The 19,184-nt window shown below is 36.7% G+C and overlaps 1 protein-coding gene across 2 annotated transcripts in view; it reads right to left on the bottom strand.

Annotated features, from left to right (window-relative positions):
• Positions 1-6,916: 6,916 nt before the first annotated feature.
• The window catches only part of Slc9b2 (solute carrier family 9 member B2), a 56,958-nt gene continuing 44,690 nt past the window's right edge, over positions 6,917-19,184 (bottom strand). The window contains exons 11-12 of one of the 2 annotated variants that reach the window (XM_047566110.1): positions 13,817-13,953; positions 6,917-10,052 (exon numbers count right to left, since the gene is read on the bottom strand). In XM_047566110.1, coding sequence (XP_047422066.1) covers positions 9,834-10,052; positions 13,817-13,953 — 356 coding nt within the window. In that variant the 3' untranslated portion in view covers positions 6,917-9,833. The remainder of the gene's footprint in view (positions 10,053-13,816; positions 13,954-19,184) is intronic. The other variant, XR_007110466.1, reaches the window with a different exon arrangement.

The raw sequence follows: 19,184 nt of genomic DNA, 5'->3' as shown, positions 1-19,184 counted from the left end.
AGATGTCTACAGTGCTAAGTCCATTTCATCATACTACATTTTATGTTCATTGTACTTGTCAAAGCATATCTATGATATGTTGCCAAAATCTAACATGAAGATCTCTTTATTTTGCTTGACCTCTCAGCATGATCTAATGTCATTGACCATGTTTTATTATTTTGGCTTTTGATACCATACTCTTGGTTTTCTTCCTCCTTCACTGGATACTCCTCCACCTGCATTTTCTTCTTTGATTCTTCTAATCACTGGAATGTTCTCTATAAACATACTAGTTTTAGGTAGTTTTTCAATATGCTCATGACTTCTTTCAATCTCTGCTCCCTTGCCCTCTTCACAGAATTCAAGACTGAAAACCTACCTTAGATTTCTAATAATTATATAAAAATTAAATCAAGCAAAATAAAACATGTCCCCTCCCCTTTTCTTCCGTAGTCTTTTTCATTTGGTAAATAGCACAACCATCTATTCAAGCTCAAGACAAAATCCTACAAGCTAGGAGACTATTTCCTCACCCCTATTTTCAAAATATCACAAAAGTCTGTAGGCTCTGCCTACAAAACATCCATTCTCTTTTCTGCCACTTTATCCCAAACTTCTGTCATTGCTTCTTGGATATCTCATTTTCTTGTGAGATGGATCTCACTCCCCATCCCATGATTTGTTCACTGCGAAAAAATCGTTTTACAATGTAAAGCAAATCATATGACTCCCACAAAACTCACCACTGATTTCTCATCACACTAAATAACTTCCAAACTTATTCCATGAGTAAATAGTCTATTCAAAGCCCTACATGATTTGGTCCCTTCTTATTTCTCCAAGTTCTTCTTGTACCATTTTCTCTACACTCCAGTTACAGCAACTTTTATTATTCTTCTAAAGAGCTAAGCTCATTCCTATTTTAGGCCTTTACCTGTAATGCTCTGATCCTTAATATTTACATAACTAGCTCTTTTATTTTATTTTATGTATATGTAAAATATATATGTAAGATATAATATATATACATATATTTATAAAATTTTTTATATATGTATTTATTTTATATATATTATATATACATAATATATACACATATACACACACACACATATATATGTGTGTATATATATATATATATATATATATATATATATGAAAAGAGCCAATAGATGGTGAGGTGGTGGAGGGATGAATGGTATAAGAGAATGTGTATACTTTAGGTGTGTGTCTTTGAGAAAATGAAGGGATACAACACAGGGAATATGTAGAAGTACTGGTTTCAGACATGAACATGAACATATATAAATATATATAATCTCACTGAGGTTTCAGCACAAATACCAGCTTTTCAGAGAGGATTTCCCCAGCAAGCAATCTAAAGAAAGCCCTCTCTGTTTGACTTCACACTATTTTACTTCCTTTATAAAAAAATTTTAGTTGTAGATGGACACAATACATTTATTTATTTTTATGTGGTGCTGAGGATTGAACCCAGTGCCTCACAACTGCTAGGCAAGCACTCTACCACTGAGCTACAACCCCACCCCCCTATTTTACTTCTTCACTGCATCAACCATTATCTAAAACTCCTTGTTCATATATTGTTTACCTATTTACTTTCTATTTTTCTTTAGTAGAATTTAAGGTCCATGAGAACAGGGATTGTGCTAGTCTTAGCATTTTATTGACAATAATTAAAATAACAGAAAGTATATGATAAATGCTTGTTCCTCAGCATGTCACTGGACTTCTTTGACACCCATTTGTGGATTTCTTAGTGTCAGATTTAGTTCTGGTCCAGAGAATACAACAGTGGATAAGTCATGGCTCCTCTGAAAGCTCATCCATTTATTCCATCAATAAATGTTTACTGACTATATATTATACTATGTTCCAGGTACTTTCCAGTAAAATGGGGTTTCATTAACTACCTATCTTACGGAAATGTCTAAACAGGGTGATTGTGAAAGTAATGTACAGAAGAAGTGCTATACATATAATACTTTATCTACTACTCTTATGCACCTGCCTCTTTCCCTTTGTCTGGTAATAGAAACTTATGACAAAAGTCTAATGAAAAATAGCATTGTAAATTCTGATACTCACAGAAAGTAATAAATATGAACATCTCTTTCACAGACACATAGCAATGAAATGTTTGGGGAATGAATTCTCTATGTGTGATAGTGGTGCATAATTTTTTGCAGTTCTCTTGCCCAAGAAACAATCCTATTTGACCTTATGAAAAATCTGGGAGTGTGCCATGTGGCCTCCCTAGATGCCAGCCTAGTCAATCACCACTCCCCGCAGTCCAAGCTGATCTTTTTTTAGGTTCCGTGAGGACCAAGTGGGATCATGCAGAACTGTTATAAAACTTCTGAATGATCTGCTTGACACAGTATGTGTGCAACTACTGTTCTTCATCCTTCAAAAGCACTGAAAATCAATGCACTGATTTCCAGTACTTTTGAACACTTCTCCACATTTCCAATCACCAGAGCATGGGAAGGTTCGTTTGTAGAGATTCACCATTTGTATAACAGTCTAGGCTTAATAAAAAGAATTTTGCAGTCAATCTTGACTAGAAGACCTTTCTTATTTGTAAGTACTTGGAAGGGGCGGGAAAGAAATAGAGGAAGAACAGAAAAGGGCATGCGTGATGAGTAAGGGGAAGGATAGCAAAGGTCTATTTCCCTGGGAGTCTGGGGGAGGAGCCGACTTATGCTTCTTAGACTGAGGGGAAAAGTGTTCCTTGGGGCTACGGAAAGGGAAATAACGGTGGGGGAGGGCCTAGAAAGGCAGAATCCATAAAAATGGGCGTACCTACAACTTCTTTGGCAACCCTCACCGGCCCAGGTGCCCAGCAACGGTCCTGTAGTCCTCGCGCCTCTCCCTGCTGCTCCTCTCCCGCCGCCGAGCTCACGCTATGGGGCGGGGCTTGTGGCAGAGGGCGGAGCCGACAGCAGTGAGGCGGGGCTGGCGGCGGGTGGGGCCTGGGCCAGATGAGGCGGGGCGGGGCCGGAGAAGGTGGGGCGGGGCCGGGCCAGGGGAGATGGGGTGGGACTGGGGGTAGCGCATTTAAGTGGCATCCCGACTGTCTGATTCCTTCAGGTGCTCTGAAAGTTTATTTTACCCTTTCCTTTAGATGTCTTCTGAATATTGACTTATTGAATTTTTAAAGTCCAGGAACAAAGTCCAGGAACAAAGTCCAGGAACAAACTATGCAAGCAGTGCCTAGGATTGCAGGTGCCAGAAGTAACTTGTCAAAATTCTGATTGTTTTCCCTGACCTGAATTAAGTTTAAATGTGTCAAAGAGTAATACAGCATAGTCTCTGGAGTCAACTCTATCTGGGTTCAAAGTTCTGTCCTGTCACTTTCTACCTATGGGATCTAGACAAAGACAATCTCCCTGACCTTGTTTTCTCATCTGTAAAGAAGATTGTGGTGCTGGTTTGAGTATAAATGAGAGAAGGCAAGTGTCTGAGACACTGTTAGGTACAAAGAAAACACTTAATAATCCTGTTATCAAAATAAAACATTTTTATTTTTGCTCATGAAATCTTACAAGGAAATTTTCAAATGAAATCTGTTTTGGTTGAAGGTAGGTCCAGAAGCTTTGGGTTTTGTGTCCACACAGTGGTACATCAAGTTCCTCTAATGGAATTCCCAAGCTTCCTAAAATAGTTGAAAATCACTTTTATTGAAGAAAGCCCAAAATTTTTAGAAAGACGAACTGTTCTTTCCTATCTAACTTCTGACACTCAAAACAACTTTTACTACTTAACATTGTATTCTATTTTGCCTCAGTGTTTTTTCTAAAGTTATTTTGTACTCTGGGAATGTTTGCTTTCTCTTTTTCACATTTAACTCTGTTATGGTTTAGATTCTAAATATCCCCTAAAAGCCCATTTGCTATTGTCTTGGTTGCCAGTTTGTGGTGCTTGCTATTACGAGGTTGTAGAAACCTGAAGATGTGGAACTTAGTGGAAGGAAGCTGCCATTGAGAGCATGCTATTAAAGGGGATGTTGGGACCCTACCACCCCTTTCCTGTTTCTCATTTTGCTTCTTGGCCTCGAGGGGAGCAGCTTCTCTGCCATAACGTTCTGCCTCACAGATCCAGAGACAGCAGGACCAACTGACTATGGACTGAAACATCGGAAACAGTGACCTTAAATAAATCTTTCCTTCTTAGAAGTTGATTGTTTCAGGTATTCTTTCACAGTGAATGAAAGTGAGTAACACAGGGTCTGACTCAAATTGCAACTTTTTCCTACAATAAGAAACCATCTTTTTATTGTAGTACCTTCTTGTCTTCAGCATGGTGTAACTTTCCCAGCAAGGATTGAAATTATTTTATCCCTTGTTTTAAGAAAGTAGACAGGTTCTTTGTCTTAGGGTAAGGAAAAGACTTTTTCTTGTGAGAAATGCAGTTAGATCCCCAAGGATACTGGAAAGAGGGATATATGGCAGAGCTGGGAGGGAGAACCTGTCACAGGAGTCTGATGGACACAATAACACTGCTCTGTGCTCAAACTCCTGGAGATTTGAGTGCGTTAGGATTCAATGCAAGGAAGACAAAGGGCGCATCAACAAAGCACTTTGAGAATTTTCATCAGGTCAGGGCTCAGGCTAGATTTAAGTTGCATGAGTCATCTAAAACAGATGATATTTCTTGTTTCCAAAATGGCATGAAGCAATTTCTACCTGTTAGGGAGAACTACATAAATGATTCATATGGAAGTACAATATTCTGAAACATTTAAATAATAATGTCTTTCATTTATTTAAAGACAATATAATGAAACTTTAACAATGGCTTTAGAAGTTTTAATCTATCTGATATCCTTGATTGTAAACAATTAATATAAATTTAAAATAATTAAATATTATATTAAAAAATGCAAAGAAAGCAAAAAATTTTCAGGAATGAGAAACTTACAAATACCAACATTTTCCACTATATTTGACATGATTAAAATAGTTTTAAAAATGCCTTCTACATTAGTAGTTTCTTATTTCTGATTGCATTTCAATAAAATAAAAATTTGGCTAATGACCTATTCAGTATGATTTCAATGCCAACTCTTCTCTAGCCTTATCTCTTGCTAATTCTCTATATCAAGCTCAAGTGCTAATCACTATGTTCCAGAATTCACTGTTTTCAAACTTTGCTAATCTACCAGCCTTCCACCTTATTACTCCCATGTTTACCTTACTCCCTGCTATTAATGCATCCATCCTAGTTCTCTCCACTCTGGAAGACCCATGTTAACTATCACCTGCTCTAAGAGGTGTTCCTTAATTTCCCCACTAAGTTCTAAATTGTTCACTAGAATTTCAGCTATTTGTACACCTCTTATTTCCTAATAAAGTTCTCAAAGGCAAGTGACATGTCTATTCATATTTGTATTCCCAAGGAAGTCAATCTCCTAAAATTCAAGTTCCATTAAAACAGAGCCATGAGATGTCCTTTTCATTACTGTATTACCTAGTACATAGCACAATGCCTGCACACAGTAGGCATGTAGTAAGTACATTAGACAATTGAGACATGGAGAAACACTGTTTAAAACTGTCCTCAGAAATATGACACCCCTGTTATGACACAACTTTAAGAGCTGAGACCCAATTAGTCTGCCTGAAAAAAATTACTTCTCAGAAGGGACATGGATAACATTGACCATAGAAAAAAAGGTATTCAAAAAACAAGAATTTACCCTATTGGTTTAGCACTATCTTTGGAAATATGACTCTTTCATTATGAACTCAATTATGTGCTCCCATCCCCCATTCTTATGTTGAAGCCCCAACCCTCAGTGATGGTATTAGGGTATGGGGGTAATTAGGTTTAGATAAGATCATGGGGGTAGGGCCTTCATGATGCAATTAGAGTGGCCTTGTAAGTAGAGATACCAGAAAAATTGCTCTCTCTTTGACGTGTGAGCACACAGTGAGTAGGTGGCCACTGGCAAGCCAGGAAGAGACAGTTTGCCAGAGCCTGACTGTGCTGGGATCCTGATCTTGAACTTCCAGTCTCCAAGAGAAGTAAGTTTCTGTTGTTTAAGGCATTCAGTTTATAGTATTTTGTTAGAACAATCAAGCAGACTAAAACAGATAAATAGACTAAGATCTGCACTGTTGTGAAGCAAGCAGTTATGTTTACTAAATGCCTACTGTGTTTCATGCCCTGTGCAAAATGCTAAAGATTCAAAGATGACTACCTCTCAGGAGTCAATGCAATAGGAGACAAATATGTGAACACTGAAAAAAGTATTATATAGGACTGGAGGTGTGGGTCAGTAGTAGAGCCCTTGCCAAGTGTGTGTAAGGTCCTAGGTTTGATCCCAGCACCATAAAAAAGTGTTATATATCTTCTGACAGAAGTATGTATAGTGGACTAAAAGGCTAGAGAGGCTATTTGTTATGGGAATGTGATAAGTTCAGTTGGTCAATAATAAATTAAGTTAACCCTGAGTTATCCAACCGAGTCAAGAATTAACTTTCAATGTGGTAATAAACACAGGGTTTTACATGGTGAGTCCTACAGAGTGGTCAGCCTTTTCCACTGTGACCTTCCCATCTCCACTGTCTATAATAGTAACATAGTCTAGCAATGAATAAATTCCTAGACAGAATTTCCACTAATAGGCACAAATTTCAGAGATCCAGTGGAGGAAGTCAAAAAGTCAGTCAGTATTCAACAGAGATTTTTGATGGTGGCTGCCCAGTAAAGAGAGGGAGGAAAGAACTTCATGTATGGCCTTGGACAGTGGAAAAGGCTATTGGTAGTGGCTTCATGTACTCTTCAGTTCTTTCTATATTCTGTGGACTTCCATTTCTAATTCCTTGGGGCCCTGAATACTTTTTTTTTTTTTTTGGTCAGGGGGATACCCCTGAGCTACACCCCCAGCCCTATTTTGTATTTTACTTAGAGACAGGGTCTCACTGAGTTGCTTAGTGCCTTGCTCTTTGTTGAGGTTGACTTTGAACTCATGATCCTCCTGCCTCAGCCTCCCGAGCCACTGAGATTACAGGTGTACACCACCACACCCGGTCCTGAACACTTTTAATAGCATTCTGATTTAGCTAAACAAATTGTATTTTGAATAAGTTAATTAGTATTCAGATAGTTACTGGAAGAAAATGCTACTGATGACATGAAAACTGAATTCACAGTGTCACCATGCTGCCTTATATCCCTTTGGCTGGCAAAATCCTAGCCCTACTTTATTTGGGGAGCTTTGCCTAAACTGCACCACCTCTGGATTGATTGGAAGCTCTTGCTATCAGCTCCCAGGCACCCTGATAATTCTGCACAATAGTACTTAAGCTATTTTCCAATCTTCTGTTTGCATCCTCTACTGGGCTGTCAAACTCTTAAGGAGAGGAACAGGATAGTCTTGATGATGTGTCTGAATCACCAAAGGCTTTCTGTAAGTATAGTTCCCCTCTTGATCTGTGGGTTTCATATCTGTGAGTTCAGCAAACTGGGGATCAAAGATATTGGGGAAGCATTCCAGAAATTTCCAAACAGCAAAACTTGAATTTGTGGCATATTGAGTACATTACATGTGAGACAATTATACGCAGGCATTGTATTAGGTATAATCTAGAGATGATCTAATGTATACAAGAGGATGTGCCTCTGTTGTATATAAACACCACTCTATTTTATATAAGAAACTTAAGTATCCATACATTTTGTTATCTAATGGGGAGCTTGAAACTAACCCCCACTGATGTCCAAGACAACTGTTATCTGTTGAAGGAATGAAATTTCAGAGTCTGTGAAAGTAGAGGAACAGGTGACCATTACAATTATGGTGCCCCACCAAAGTGCACCTAATTAATGAAGTTCAGTTTGAAACATTCATCTGACTTTTAGTATAAATGAATTCCATTCACATTGAGGAAAAAGAAACATGCAACGAATACGGTACCAAAGACTAACCAGAGTCAGGCTGACATAAAAATGAACTCCATTTAAAAGAAGTGAATATAAAATAGTTTTGAATAGAAGTGCCATGGTGGAAAGGGCTGGAATGATAATCTAATGGAGAGAAGAATAGACAGGCATTCTGGAGATTAGCTTTGTAGGATCAGAATATTCATAATTCATTCATTTAATACATATTTAATATCTACTTCAAGATTAGATTGTACTTTGAAGTTTAGATCAAAAAGGATGGGATATGAAGAACAGCAACCAACACTTTGGAGATACACACACATACATATACGTACACACACACACACACACACACATATAATTAATGTGTGTGTCATGATAAAAACCTAAACTATATTTGAACATGATTCTTTGAGCAGCTGGGACAGAGATGATCTAGCATTCCTAGAGGAATTTAGGGTGATATATAAAAGTAGAGATAGTCTGTCCCTAAGTGGGATAAAATATGACCTGTGCAGGTAAGCCTTTCCTCTCATTTTTTCTGCTGCCATGTCACAATGTCTGGAATTCCCCAAACACAAGTCAATCTTTTAGTTTAGTTACCATCTTTCAAAAATCCCTGACATGCAAGAATATATTGTTAAGTGAGAGTAAAACCTAACACAATGGTGGCTCTGGCCAAATCTGAACTTTCCTTCCCCCTAGGGATATGCATGCTTAGGTAGAGATAGTTCTCAGCCTCCTCACAGCTGGATAATATCAGCACCAATAGAAATAAGAGGAGAGATGTGTCTGACTTCCATATCACTTTCTTAAAAAGAAATGGCTTTATATGCACTTTCTTTTTTCCTACATCCTGAAGGCTAAAAAAAAGAGACATGGTAGAAATCCATCTTTAACCCAGGTCCTAAGCTCCAGCATGGCAGAGCTTCATGAAAGAAAGACATGAGTCTCAGAGAAGCTCCATGAGCAGACTGCCTCTGTTAGCATCAACAAACCACTGGTTTCACGAGAGGGAAATAGAATTTTGTTTTCTTTAGAGAATTTATTTTTTGATTCCCTCCTTATGGCAACTTACATTATCCCAATTAATGTGACATTTATGAGGCTGGCAAAAATTTGAAAATTAGCTTGCTCTCACCTAGAAAATTGGAAAAGCCCAAAGATTTGGGTCATAAGAAACAAATAAGGGCTGGATCAGGGCACTGGCACAGGGGAAGGTAGGTTCAGAAGGGCCACTGACATGAGGACTGAATAGTCAGGTAGGGAATAGATAGGTTCTTTTAACATCTGAATGGAGTAAGACCAAGAATCAGTGAAGATACTTTGTGTACTTTAAAATTTTGGAGGGGTTCTATCCCCAGCACCACCAAAAAAAAAAAAAAAATTTTTTTTTTGGTGGGACCAATCAGTTACAATAGTTCATAGAAAGTGAGTAAACAAGGTAGAGATAGGGAAGGGGCAGAAAAGTAAGGGCAGAAATTGACAAGGGACTGCATTTTGGTGTTTAAAAATAAAAGAGAAGCCAGAAACAATTCAAGGCATGAGAGCTCGGGTGACATGGATTGTGACACTGTTAACAGGAACTTAGAGCAAGCTATTGGGTAGCTGAGGAGGGGACTGAACGTGGTCTTTACCATGTTAATTTTAAATTGTGGTAGTATAGTAAAGTAGATATGTCCTTATACAAATTAAGATACAGGACAAGGGATGTCTGGGGGAAAAAAGACAGCCATAGAGAGATTAGGACTGGAGATGTAGAGCATTTCAACCCATATGCCAAAGGCAAGGGCTAAAAATACTGTTTAAAGAGACAATCCCATTTTTGGTTCTATTACATTTTAAATGTAAACATTACCTATATCAGTACCCATTCTGATGAAATTGACTTTTGGTAGAAGCTTTTTATCTTTGGGTTTAGCATTTTTCTTTCATCTCTAAACTGGTAAAGAAGTCTCTCCTTGAACCTCATCTTGATTTTGCTGTTCAAATTTCTGGAGAAGCCTGGGACCCAGCAAACCAATAAGTAGACTTCCAATTGGGGCTGTGATGAGGATGGCCAAAAATGCCACTGTCAACACATCCATTCCATATTCTTCCAACTCTTTCTCTCCATGTGATCTTGCTGTGTCCAAAGCCACAGATCCTATTGCAGCCTACAAAAGTTTAAGGGCAAGATTGAAAATATAAGACAAGCACATATATTAAAAAGTGACATGTTATCATTTGCAGAAACGACATTCTTATTCTTTGGCTCAACTAAGAAAGTTCTATTTGTCTTCTTTCAACATCTTCTGCACTGGTTTTGATTATCTCCAAACTCTGCCCTTGCATGGGGACAGATTGATGACTCAAATGTACCTATTTGCATAAGGCTGGGTTAATAATGATCAGACACCTACATTTCAAAACACCAGGCAAATATAGACTGACTATTAATCAAATTAGCCTGAAGTTCTATATAACAAATTTCTTTGGAGTGAAGATGAAACTTACTGATTGTTTCATTAATTTATCTTTACAAGTTTGAAATTAAAATGATTTGTAAAAACACTAATATTTATTGGAAGATGGTGAAGTTTTAAATGAATAAGTTTTTGGAGCCTGAACTAATCTTCCCAATAGCATGAAATATGAAAGCAACAGAGACTTTTAAAACTTGAAGTTAATCTTATTAGATATTCGTTTAACTCTGCCTCCAGAGTTGGTGAAATGTTTTATTTAAAATGTATCTCCTAGAAAGTAGTATGAAAATTCTCATTTTCTTTTAGAGGACAAATGTATTATTATGAATGCACATTGGGAAAGATGTATTGATCAGTGTGGTTAACCTCATTCCACAGCAGAAAAATGTACACCTCTAAGATAATAAAACAGAAAAGAAAATATTACACATCAGACACAATGGCAGAGACTACTAGTTGCTCACAAATATCTGAATGCTCCTTTTTCCTTCTATAATAAAACTCCCTAGTTTTCTCTGGTCACACTGCTGTTCAATCAGAAAACTTCTATTCTTTTCAGCCTCTTTTGCAACTAGATGAGCTGTGTACCTAAGTTCTGGCCGCTAAGAAGTGCGTGGAAGTAATAATTGCTACTTATAATTGTTCCTGAAAGGAATGGATATATGTACTCAATTCATTTCTCCCTTCAAATTGGATGAAAAATAGTGAAAGTCTGACAGGTCTGGAATGTTCATGCTGGATTGTTGGTAAAAGATTAAAAACAAAACAAAACAAAAAAAACGGTCTCATTTAGTCCCTATACACAGAGGCTCTTTGTTATTGTGGGTTACCCTGTTTCATAACTAATTTCAATATTTTATGAATTCTTGGACGTGCTTCACACATTACATTACAATGCATACTTCTCTTTCAGTTTTCTATTGTGTGTTGTTATTGTTTGGGTATTTAATGTCCCCCCAAAAGCTCATGTGTTAGGTAATGCAGGAATGTTTGGAGGTGAGATGAATAGATTATGACAGATGTAAACCTCCCCACTGGATTAGCGCATATAATGGATTAATAATGTGAATGGATTACTGGGTGGTAACAGTAGGCTAGAGGACAGGTCACAGAGAGGCATGTTCATACACTATATCTTGTTTCTGGTTCCTCTCTTGCTTTTTTCCTCTTCTTGGCTGCTTGAGCTGAACAGCTTTCTTCTGCCATGCCCTTCTGCTGGGATTTTCTGCCTCTTCTCAGGCCCGGGGCAATGAGCTGCTCAAACATGAACCAAACCTCTGAAAGCATGAGCCCAACATAAACCTTTCCTCCTCTAAGTCATTGTTGCAGGTAATTTGGTCACAGTGATGAAAAGCTGATGAGTACATGTGTGTATGTGTATGTACATTTTGGGTTTGCATATATGCTGAATTGTGATTTCAAATACATTTCTTTTGGCAGATCATAGACAAAAAATTATTAAAAACACTAATATCACTAATATAGAAAATACATATACTAGAAAGTCTTATTTCTTTTTAGTGCCAACAGAAGGAAAAATAAAATTCTATATAACACATCTGGAGATGATTTAAAGCATATGGGAGTGTATGCATATATTACATGCAAATACTATGACATTTTATATAAGGAACTTGAGTGTCTGCAGATGTTTGTATTCAGGTAGGGTCCTGAAACCCATTCCTCATGGGTACTGAGAGATGATTATACTTACTTCCACAATACTTACATTATCCAACATATCCTAGATAATTTTACTTATTTTAAATGTTGTTTTAATGGTAGGAGAGTACTATCTTTAAAATTTTAACATTTAGAAACAAATCTTTCCTACATAAGGTATTGCCATTATTTTGATATTTATCTATTGAAGTTACCAAAAGTTTTATGGAAGCTGAAAACACTGTGAGGGAGAAATTATTCCATTTATCTCTGAGCCATTATGTCTCTGAAATCTTTGAAATTCTGACGGAAAAAAAAAAAAGTTTTGTTCTGGAATAATGCCAAAACCCAGGGCCTCACAAAATATCTGAGATGCAATTACAGAACATACATATCTTCCAAAGTCTCTTAAATTAAGAATATCTAATTTTCATTTCATAACAATAAAAGTTTACATACTTCAATCATTGCCAAATAATCAGGGATAGAACCAATCTTGTTAGAAGTAATTAATCTGGAAATACACAATATGATCAGGGATGTATTTGCAACAAATAATAATCTAGACAGTTCTAATTTAATTAGCAATTATAGGTATTCTAAGGCACGCTTGGTCAACAATTTCAAGCATCTATCTGTAAGTGACTTCTTTGTTCATTTGAGTGCACAAATTTTTGTCAAGTGATCCAGACACATGTCAGGAAGTTCAGCTAGTTGTGAATAATTAATATCAAGTAATGATCTAGGAATGAATATAATAGTCCTCCCTTATCTGTGGAGGATATGTTTCAAGATGCTTAGTGGATCTATGAAATTCTAGATAGCCCTAAACCCTACATGTTTTCCTACCTACCATGTTTTCCCTCCTTGTGAAGAACTTTTACCACTTAAACTAAAGGTTAAAAGAAGCCCTTTATGGTTTTCTTTGGCATGTCCCAATTGCCAGCATCACTACTCTTGCACTTTGGGGCCATTATTGAGTAAAACAAGGATCACTTGAAAACAAGCATTACAAGAATGCAACAGTCCATCTGATAACTAAGATATTAGGTGACCACAGGTGAGTAGTGTATGTAGTGTGGATACTCCGGACAAAGGAATGATTAATATCCCCAGGCAAGACAAAGCAGGATGGAACAGTATGATGCGACATTTCATGATGATACTCAAAATAGCATGCAGTTCAAAACTTAAGAACTGTTTATTTCTAGCATTTTTCACAATATTTTTGGACTGGGTTGGCCATAGGTAAGAGTAACTACAGAATGAAACTGAATAAAGGAGGACTACTGTAAAGCATTTTTTTTCTGAGTTTTTCTTCAATAAATCTTTTCCCAATTATATATGAAATCTCTGACAAATCATAATTTATCCTAATCTTATTGACATTAAAGTTTCTCAAAACATTAAGATGGGCCATGCCATTTCTGTTTTACTCTCTTTGAGGAAGATAATGAAATAAAAAGAATTTATAACTCTCTGCTTTAGTGATTTAGAGAGCTCAATGCATTAAAATGCAAACCATTCTCTCCTGTCACCACTGGTTTCTAGTATTGTAGGGATTTATTGGAATTTTAGTTATATGATGGTGATGTAAATAAATTTAAATAAGCCATCACATTTAATCACCAATATACCAAAAATAAAAATTTTAAAGAGTATATTGGTTTAAACCTTTCCCAAATCCACCTCAAGTATTAATTTTCACAAAATTTAAATAAGTCTTATTTGTCATCCTAAGGAGTTCTATAGAAACAACAGTTAAAGTGCTAAGCCATCCTACCCATCATTACCTGGACTGTGGCCTTCGGAAGCCATGCAAAAGAAATGAATATCTTTTCCTTTATGTTAAAACCAGCAAAACACACCATCAGAAATGTAGTCAAAATTCGTAGCAATACTGCAATGCCCAAGGTGGCAACACAAAGGCCTGTAAGAAATAACTTCATTTTTAGAAATAATATACTAGTGGAGAAATTATATTTCATATATAGTTACTGATTCAAAATAATACTAACAGGAATGATTTCAAAACAAATATTTCAACAATTAGGCATTATCTATGAAAAAATTCATATTAAGGATTGATCAGGCAATTTGTTTAAAAATAGACATTTCCTTTAAATTAAAAACAAATTAGGATCCAAGATGGCGGACTAGAGGGAGGCTGTATTCTTTGTCACTCCATAACTTGGGTTTCAAGCAGAGGAAAATGTTTTTCTGTGAGGTAGTCTTTGCTGCTTATCAATCCCGTGCTGTTTACCCTTTTTGTCCACCTCAATCACCTGCAGTCTGCCAGCATATCGACTACTTTTTGAGTGCAGATTGCTCACTGACTGCCACCTATCATCTGTCATTTGCCCATTTGCCTGCCTCTTGCCTGTCCATTGCCTGCATTTCACCTATCCATTACCCACTGCCCGAGGTCCACCCGTGGATCATCTGCTGGTAGCCTGCAAACTGCCCGCAGTCCACTAGCAGATCGGCAGCTGCCTGCTGTTGCCTGGAAGTCCACTGTCAAGTATCCACAGGTTTGGTTACATGTGGCTACTACCATTTTGGGACAACAGCCAGGACATGCAGGACCCCTGGCCCAACTGACCATATCCCACATGGACTTGGCACCCATATCCTGAGCTGCAGCTCCCCATTTGCCAACATATATGGATCCAGTACGGTCATCTTGGATTATCCTAGAAGTGGAAGCTACCATGTTTAGGTGGAGCAAATCCCATTCTGAGATGCATGCTAGATACTGGAAGCTCATTGTCAGGTACCTCTCCTGCATCAGGCTACTGAAGACAGGGAGGTATAAATAGTATGTGTTATTATGTAGTTTTTTTTTTTTTTCCTTTTTAAAAATTTTAAAGTTTTTATTTCTTTATTTTTCCTGATTTCCTTTTGTTCACCTGTTTCCTCAGTCTCTTTCTCCCTTTTCTCATGTTAACAACCAACTTCTTTTGATTACACTTCCACTCTTCCTACGATCTAGGACTTCTATATACTCTTTGCTTATCCCATTACCAGTTACATCCTACACCCCTCCCCATTTGTCCTCCATTAGAAACTGCAGACCTCATTGCACATCTATTTGTTATACTGTAGATAATAACTGAACTCATCCTCTCTGTTTATTATGACAATATTGTTAACAGCTTCATAGGGGCTATGTGATTTAGAGCTGCATACTGTCTGTACTGGGTGCTGCTAATATTGATTTCTCCCTTAAAGAAGAGGTTCTGGAAGCCTGAAGGGTCACTATAAGCCTATGGAGGGGACCCAGATCTGCATTGCTAGAGGGGAAGATAAGTGAACAACATGAAAAACAAGGGAAGAAAGTGTTCCAAACAAGCCAAGATTCTATATTAATAGAATCCAATGACACCATGGTAGAAGAAATGTCAGAAAAGGAGTTTAGAATACACATAATTAAAGTGATTTGTGAAGCAAAAGATGAGAGAAGAGAGCAAATGCAGGCAACAAATGATCACTCCAATAAGCAGTTGAAAGAGCAACTTCAGGAAGCAAAAGATCACTTCAACAAAGAGATCGAGATTCTGGAAAAACAAAACAAAGCAAACAAACAGAAATCCTTGAAACAAAGAAAGCAAACAAATAAAAATCTCAATGGAAAGCATCACCAACAGACTAGATCACTTGGAAGACAGAACCTCAGAAAATGAGACAAAATGTTTAATCTTGATGGTAAGAAATCATGAACAGACTCTCCAAGAACTATGGAATATCATGAAAAGACCAAATTTAAGAATTATTGGGACTGAGGAAGGCACAGAGATACAAACCAAAGGAATGAACAACCTATTCAATGAAATAATATCAGAAAATTTTCCAAACCTGATGAATGAAATGTTAAATCAAATACAAGAGGCTTACAGAACACCAGATACACAAAATTACAATAGATCCACACCAAGGTGCATTATAATAAAAATGTCTAACATACAAAATAAAGATAGGATTTTAAAGGCTGCGAGAGAAAAGCATCAGATTACATATAGGGGGAAACCAATATGGATATCAGCTAATTTCTCAGTCCAGACCCTAAAAGGTAGAAGGGCCTGGAACAACATATTTCAAACTCTAAAAGAACATGGTTTCCAACCAAGAATCTTATACCCAGCAAAATAACCTTCAGATTTGAAGATGAAATAAAATCTTTCCATGATAAATGAAAATTAAAAGAATTTACAAATAGGAAGCCTGTACTACAGAACATTCTCAGTAAAATATTTCACAAGGAGGAAATGAAAAACAACAATGTAGGTCAGCAAAGGGAGGAACTACCTTAAAGGGAAAAAACCAATCAAAGGAGAAACCAAGACAAATTAAAACCAAAAATAAGCCAAAATGACTGGGAATACAAATTATATCTCAATAATAACCCTGACTGTTAGTGGCCCAAACTCATCATTCAAAACACACAGACTGGCAGACTGGATTAAAAAGCAGGACCCAACAATATCCTGTCTTCAAGAGACTCATCTCAGAAAAAGACATCCACAGACTAAAGGTGAAAGGATGGGAAAAAAACTACCAAGCACGCGAACTCAGTAAAAAAGCGGGGATTTCCATCCTTATATCAGATAAAGTGGACATCAAGCCTAAGTTAGTAAGAAGGGATAAAGAAGGACATTTCATACAGCTTAAGGTAACCATAAATCAGGAAGATATAACATTTTAAATATTTATGCCCCAAAGAATGACACATCCATTACATCAAACAAATTCTTCTCAATTCCAGAAATCAAATAGACCACAACACAATAATTCTGGGTGACTTTAACACATCGCTGTCACCACTGAATAGATCTTCCAAACAAAAACTAAACAATGAAACTATAGAACTCAATAACACAATCAATAATGTAGACTTAACAGACATATATAGAAAATTCCATCTATCAATGAGTAAATACACTTTCTTCTCAGCAGTATATGGATCCTTCTCTAAAATAGACCATATGTTATGCCACAAAGCAGCCCTTAGGAAATGCAAAATAATAAGAGATACTACCTTGTATTCTATCAGATCAAAATGGAATGAAATTAGAAATCAGTGACAAAATAAAAAACAGAAACTACTCCAACACCTGGAGACTAAATAACATGCTACTGAATGAAGCATGGATAACAGAAAACATCAGGGAGGAGATTGAAAAAATTCTTAGAGGTAAATGAGAATGACAATACAACATATCAAAATCTCTGGGATACTATGAAAGCAATATTAAGAGGAAAATTCATTGCATGGAGTGCATTCAAGAAAAGAATAAAAAGTCAACAACTAAATGACCTTACATTACATCTCAAAGCCCTAGAAAAAGAACAGAACAACACCAAAAGTAGTAGAAGACAGGAAATAATTACAATCAGAGCTGAAATCAGTGAAATTGAAACAAAAGAAACAATTCAAAAAATTGACAAAACAAAAAGTTGGTTCTTTGAAAAAGTAAACAAAATAGACAAACCCTTAGCCACACTAACAAAGAGAAAGAAATCTCAACTAAAATTCATGATGAAAAAGGAAATATCACAACAGACACCACTGAAATACATAACATAATTAGAAGTTACTTTGAAAATCTATACTCCAACAAAACAGAAAATATCAAAGACATTGACAAATTTCTAGAGATATATGATCCTCCCAAACTGAACCAGGAGGACATTTACAATTTAAACAGATCAGTTTCAAGCAATGAAATAGAAGAAGCCATTAAAAGCCTACCAACCAAGAAAAGCCCAGGACCAGACGGATTCTCAGCTGAGTTCTACAAAACCTCAAAGGAGAACTTAATACCAATACTCCTCAAAGTATTTCATGAAATAGAAAAGGAGGGAACCCTTCCAAATTCATTCATTTTTTGGGCGGTGGGTGCTGGGGATCGAACCCAGGGCCTTGTGCTTATAAGGCAAGCACTCTACTGACTGAGCTATCTCCCCAGCCCCCCAAATTCATTCTATGAAACTAGTATCACTCTGATACCAAAACCAGACAAAGAAACATTAAGGAAAGAAAACTTTAAACTAATATCTCTGATGAATATAGATGCAAAAATCCTTAACAAAATTCAGGCAAATCACATACAAAAACACATTAAGAAGATAGTGCACCACGATCAAGTGGGGTTCATCCCAGGCATGCAAGGTTGGCTCAACATCCAGAAATCAATAAATGTAATTCATCACATCAATAGACTTAAGGTTAAGAATCATATGATTATTTTAATAGATGCAGAGAAAATGTTTGACAAAATACAACACCCCTTCATGCTCAGAACACTAGAAAAAATAGGGATAGTAGGAACATTCCTCAACATTGTAAAGGCTATTTATGCTAAGCCCACGGCCAACAACATTCTTAGTGGAGAAAAACTGAAAGTATTCCCTTTAAAAACTGGAACAAGACAGGGATGCCCTCTTTCACCACTTCTATTCAACACTGTGCTTGAAATACTAGCCAGAGTATTTAGACAGACCAAAGAAATTAAAGGGATATGAATAGGAAAAGAACTTAAGCTGTCACTATTTGCTGATGACATGATTCTATATTTAGAGGATACGAAAGACTCCACCAGAAAACTTTTAGCCCTAAAAAAATGAATTCAGCAAAATAGCAGGATATAAAACCAACACACATAAATCTAATGCATTTTTATTCATAAGCAATGACTCATCTGAAAGAGAACTGAGGAAAACAACACCATTCACAATAGCCTCAAAAAAAAAAAATACTTGGGAATCAATCTAACAAAAGAGGTGAAAGACCTCTACAATGAAAACTATAGAACATTAAAGAAAGAAATTGAAGAAGACCTTAGAAGATGGAAAGATCTCCCGTGTTGTTGGACAGGCAGTATTAATATTATCAAAATGACCATACTTCCATATATAGATTTAATGCAATTCCAATAAAAATACCAATGGCATTCCTCATAGAAATAGAGAAAGCAATCATGAAATTCATCTAGAAGAACAAAAGACCCAGAATAGCCAAAGCAATTCTTGGCAGGAAGAGTGATGCAGGAGGTATCACAATACCAGACCTTAAACTCTACTATAAATCAATAGTAACAAAAATGGCATGGTATTGGTACCAAAATAGATGGGTAGTCCAATGGTACAGAATAGAAGACACAG

The sequence above is a fragment of the Sciurus carolinensis genome, chromosome 10 (assembly GCF_902686445.1).
Source record: "Sciurus carolinensis chromosome 10, mSciCar1.2, whole genome shotgun sequence".
NCBI lineage: Eukaryota > Metazoa > Chordata > Mammalia > Rodentia > Sciuridae > Sciurus > Sciurus carolinensis.
This window is presented reverse-complemented; position numbering and strand designations above follow the sequence as displayed.